The sequence below is a fragment of the Tetrao urogallus genome, assembly GCF_951394365.1.
Source record: "Tetrao urogallus genome assembly, chromosome: 7".
Lineage (NCBI taxonomy): Eukaryota > Metazoa > Chordata > Aves > Galliformes > Phasianidae > Tetrao > Tetrao urogallus.
Window position 1 is genome coordinate 19,569,506 of NC_136820.1, and position 4,925 is coordinate 19,574,430.

Consider the following 4,925-nt stretch of genomic DNA (forward strand, 5'->3'; position numbering starts at 1 on the left):
GCGCTAACTTTGGGATCTGCTCCTCCGGCAAGCAGGCTGCAGGGGGACGGGAGCTGCCGGCTCTCGGCTCGGGGAGAGGTCGCAGAGAAGGGAGGGGGTGAGGCGACCTCCACCCCGCAGCCCCGATGGAAGGTGTTGGATGATGGGTGCGTAGAGAGCTATTGTGCAACTCCCCGCTCAGCGCCTGCCTCCCTTCTCGGGCTGCGCTCTGCTTCCCCTGCCCGCTTTCTGACACGAAAGGAAAAAAAAAAAAAAAAAAAAAAAAAGGAAGAAAAAAAAAAAACCGACTAGTGTGAGGACTGTCAGTTCTGGATTAGTTTTATCGCTCTTGACACCGCGAGTGCCGGTCGCAGCCCGGGCGAGAGGAGGCGGCGATGCCGTTGAGCAGCGGGCACCGGGCGCGGCGAGGCCCGGGGAGGAGGCGCCGGGAGCGGCCCCGCGGTGGGGCCGTGGGCGCGGAGGTGCCCTACGGCCGCTCTCCCTCCTTCCATTTCCTGATCCGGGGTCCGCGGCCCCGCGCGGTAATTGGCGCTGGCGGTCAGGTGGTGATGGTGTGTCGGGGTGCGTGCGTGTGTGTGTGTGTGTGTGTGTGTGTGTGCGCGTTGTGCGCGCTCCAGGGGTGGGAAGAGAGGAAGGGAGGGGAGTGCGGCTGGGAGGGGGAAGCCGGAGGCCCAAACTTTGGCAGCGGCGAGCACTTGACAGCGGCGGGAGGGGGAGAGGGAGGGAGTGGAAGGAGGGGGGGGGTGGGGGGGGAAGGGGAGGGGCCTCGCCGAGCCCAGAAAAACGACAACGCGAGAAAAATTAGTATTTTTGCACTTCACAAATTAATGACCATGAGTTCGTTTTTGATAAACTCCAACTACATCGAGCCCAAATTCCCTCCCTGCGAGGAGTACACGCAGCACAGCGGCAGCGCCGGCAGCTCCGCCAGCTACCACCCGCACCACCCGCACCCGCACGCCCCACCACCGCCGCCTCCGCCGCCGCCGCCGCACCTGCACGCCGCGCACCCGGGTCCCGCTCTGCCCGAGTACTTCCCGCGGCCCCGCCGGGAACCCGGCTACCAGGCTCCCGCCGCGCCGCCGGGGCCGCCGGGGCCGCCTCCCGAGGCGCTGTACCCGGCGCAGGCACCCTCTTATCCCCAGGCGCCCTACAGCTACAGCAGCGCCGGCAGCGCAGCCCCGGGCCCCGAGCAGCCGCCCCCGGGCGCCTCTCCGCCGCCGCCGCCGCCCTCCAAGGGCCACCCCGGGCCGACCCAGCCCCTGCTCCCCGGCCATGCCCTGCAGCGCCGCTGCGAAGCGGCCCCCGCCGCCGGGGCCGGCACCGGGCCGGGCTGCGCGTTGCTGCCCGACAAGAGCCTGCCCGGGCTGAAGGGGAAGGAGCCGGTGGTGTACCCCTGGATGAAGAAGATCCACGTGAGCACGGGTGAGTCGCCCGGGGCAGGGGGAGGCCGGGATGCGCCTGCAAGGAGGGAAGGGGGGAGGGAGCTGCTGGGGCCGGGATGGGTCGGTGCGTGTGTGGCTTTTTTTTTTTTTCCTCCCTCCGCGTTTCCTAATTAAAAAAAAAAAAAAAAAAAAAAAAAAAAAAAAAAAAAAAAAAGTGAGAAACCTTTTGTATCCGGGGTCCTTTATCAAAAGATTTACGAGACGCCAAACTGTTAGGGCAGTAATTATAGCCCCCATAAATTTAATTGCCCTTCAGTGGCTCTGGGCCATGTGTCTTTGAAGCTTTTCTTCTAACCCAAATGCCCATCACCATTTTTTATTGCTCCTCGATTGTCCCCGCTGCCGATAGGCTGCGAAACAATTTTTCTTGCCGTTATGTATCTGATTTGAACCCGGTGTCAAGTTATCCTCTAATGACGATGTTCCATCGCTCCCTCCCTTCTCTCCTCTCCGCGTGGCCGTGGGTGCCCGTTCAGTCAACCCCAACTACAGCGGCGGGGAGCCCAAGCGGTCCCGCACCGCCTACACCCGACAGCAGGTCCTGGAGCTGGAGAAGGAGTTCCACTTCAACCGCTACCTGACCAGGAGGCGACGCATCGAGATCGCGCACACCCTGTGCCTCTCCGAGCGCCAGGTCAAGATCTGGTTCCAGAACCGGCGCATGAAGTGGAAGAAGGACCACAAGCTGCCCAACACCAAGATGCGCTCCTCCAACCAGCCCTCGCTCGGCCAGCAGCAGGCCAAGGCACAGACACAGGGCCACCCCCGCCCGCTCGACGGGGCTGCGCCCAACGCGGCTGCGCTATAAGGGGGTTATCGGTTTTTTTTTTTTGTTTTTTGTTTTTTTTAATATATAGATCTCTATTTACCTATCTATTGGGGTTGTGCGGCCACCCGCACTGGCGGCTGGCCCTTGGGACCACGCAACTGTGTAAAACAAAGCAGGAGCAGGGAAGGAGGACGAGACGTGCCCAGGGACGGGCACACGTTGAAACCAAAACCCGGACGATTGCCTACATTGTATATAGATAATTGTTCCATGCCCATCATTTTTTTTCTATTTATGGAAACCCTCTCTTGCCCTCGCTGTAAGAGTGCTGGATGCTGTCACGGACGAATTCTCCGTACCTATGACGGACTCTTTTTTTTTTTATTTTTAATTTTAAATAGAGAACGCTTTACAAAATAAAAGACGGTTCAGACAAAGCCAGGAGCTCGGGGGACGCCCGCCCGAGGCAGTGACTCGAGTGGCGTGGGACGAGCGTGGCCGTGAGGGGCAAACACGGACCCACGAGGCACAGAGCGGACACGTTCACCTCGGGTTAGAAACTTATGGGAAGCGTCCCCTCCCGCCGTGTTGGTGTACCGGCGCTAACTTAGCTGGGTTTCGGTGTAGCCCCGCAGTAGCTGTGATATGAGTTTTTCTCCACATTCCCAATTGCATTTATTTAAAAAGAAAAAAAAAGAAAAAAAAAAAAAAAAAAAAAGCTATAAAGGCTGTGGCTGTCTTCATATTTGGCACCGTCTAAATCGTTTGGGTCCATGTACAATTTGTGGATTTTTGGTGTAATGTATACAGTGCCAGATGCTGGTAATAAAGATTATTCTGTACAAAAGAATTAAACGCTTGAAACACACACGCGTCCACTCCGTGCTGTTTCGTGCACCTTGTGCTCCGCCGCTCTCGGCACCAGGAGTGGAAAACAATGGCCTAACTTGTTGGTGTAACTTAGGATTCGTTTTGTCAATACGGTTATGGTTGCTTAAATGTAGTGCAAAGCGTCCCCCGTCCCAACTGCCGTCTGCGAGGAGAGCGCTGGGGGACGGGGAAAGCTGTCTGTACCGCACAGCGAGCCGGGTTCTCTGTAGAACTCGGGGCAGAACCGACCCGGTCCATCGCAGGGCTCTGGGCTCTGGGCTCTGTGCACCGCGCTGCAGAGGGACTGAGCTGCTGCTGGGAGCCAATGAGCTCCCATGGCGGACTGTGCTGGAGGAGAAGTCCCACATGCTCGCCACGATAACACTGTAAATCTGTAGCCGGCCGTGATTTATTCGTCCGTTTTCTTCCTATTGTGATTCCTCAACTGGCAGCACTTCTGAAGGGAAATACATGGGCGGTAACCTAAAGTTACTCTAGCTACCTCCTTCTCTTCCTTTCCCTTCCTTTCTCTTCCTTTCTCTTTCTCTCTTCCTTTCTCCCTTTCTTCCTTTCTTCCTTCCTTTCTTCCTTTCTTCCTTTCTTCCTTCCTTCCTTTCTCCCTTTCTCCCTTTCTTCCTTTCTTCCTTCCTTCCTTTCTTCCTTTCTTTCCTTCCTTCTTTCCTTCTTCTTTCCTTCTTTCTTCATTTTAAAGACAGTTTCGAACTGTATTGAGAGAGCCTTACCAGTGACACGAAAGAGGGCACAGCTCAGATGTTTATCTGACCGAGGTTCTTCACGACGAGGACAAAATGGGGTGCGAGGGGAGGCGGCTCCTCGCTGCCCCCGAAGGCTTTCTCAGCCCGAGAGATGGTAGCACAGGTCTGGAAAGGAACTCCAGTGCTGTACCTCCCCCAAAGAAGGGCCGGAGGCCGGGCCTCAGATACTTACCGCATCCATCCGACAGGGATTTGGGATCCCACCGTCAGAGGCCAGTGCCCATCGGCCCGGGGGTGCAACCGGTGGGACCCCGCAAGCATTGCTGCCGGCCCGAGGAGCGCGGAGCGCCTCGGTAAGAAATGTAATGTTTCACTGGCGGGAGTATGCTCAGCACAGCAGATACGGAGTTGTAAACACGCTGAGCAAACACTGCTGACTCCGAGCCTGGCCAACGAGCAGGCCCCGGGAGCGCTCCCACTCAGCGCTGTGTGCTGAGCCCCACGTCGCAGCCGCCTCCTCCTAGAGGGAGAGGGATACAGCTGGAAGCGGGCAGCCGCTATCTGCGGGCGTGCAGCTCCTCGTTTTGTTTATTGCTCAAATCCCTTCGCGTATCTCGAGCCAAAATTAGCACAAGCGAGCACAATTCCAGCTGAAACGTATTAACTGGCAGCGCGGGGTTGCTTTGGTGTGCAGCCTGTGCATATAAACCTGGTTTGTCCCACTGAAAAGAGAAATGAAATCACGCTGCAAATAGCATTTTTAGAGAGAACCATTAATCACCTCCTACAATAAATACTTCTTTGTAATTCAACAGCGGTTCTGAAAGGCATTCTCTTGGAAAAGTCTGTGAAGACGCAAAGGATTTTCCTGGAAAGAAAAAAAAAAAAAAAAAAAAAAGAGTGGTCATGTGTAAAGACACCTCATCTCGGCTGTCTGCTAAAAACATGCACACTCTGTCGGTGGAGATAGAGCGGCGGACTGCAAAATGCCCCACGGCCGATTTTCGTCGTTTAAGGTAAATCTTCCTTTTTCTCCCTTCCCCGCCCCCCCCGGTCCTCTGGGAGCTGCGCGATGCTGCCGGGCCGGGAGCCCTCCGCTCCCACTTCCATCCCACCCGGCTTACA

The 4,925-nt window shown here is 56.7% G+C and overlaps 1 protein-coding gene across 1 annotated transcript; it reads left to right on the plus strand.

The window, feature by feature from the left end:
* Window positions 1-712: 712 nt before the first annotated feature.
* Window positions 713-2,253, plus strand: HOXA4 (homeobox A4; the record flags this gene model as incomplete). The annotated part of the gene is made up of 2 exons (XM_079538375.1): window positions 713-1,425; window positions 1,922-2,253. Exons 1-2 carry the CDS (start codon window positions 828-830, stop codon window positions 2,251-2,253), a joined length of 930 nt encoding a protein of 309 aa, XP_079394501.1. The 5' UTR covers window positions 713-827.
* Between the last annotated feature and the right edge of the window lie 2,672 nt (window positions 2,254-4,925).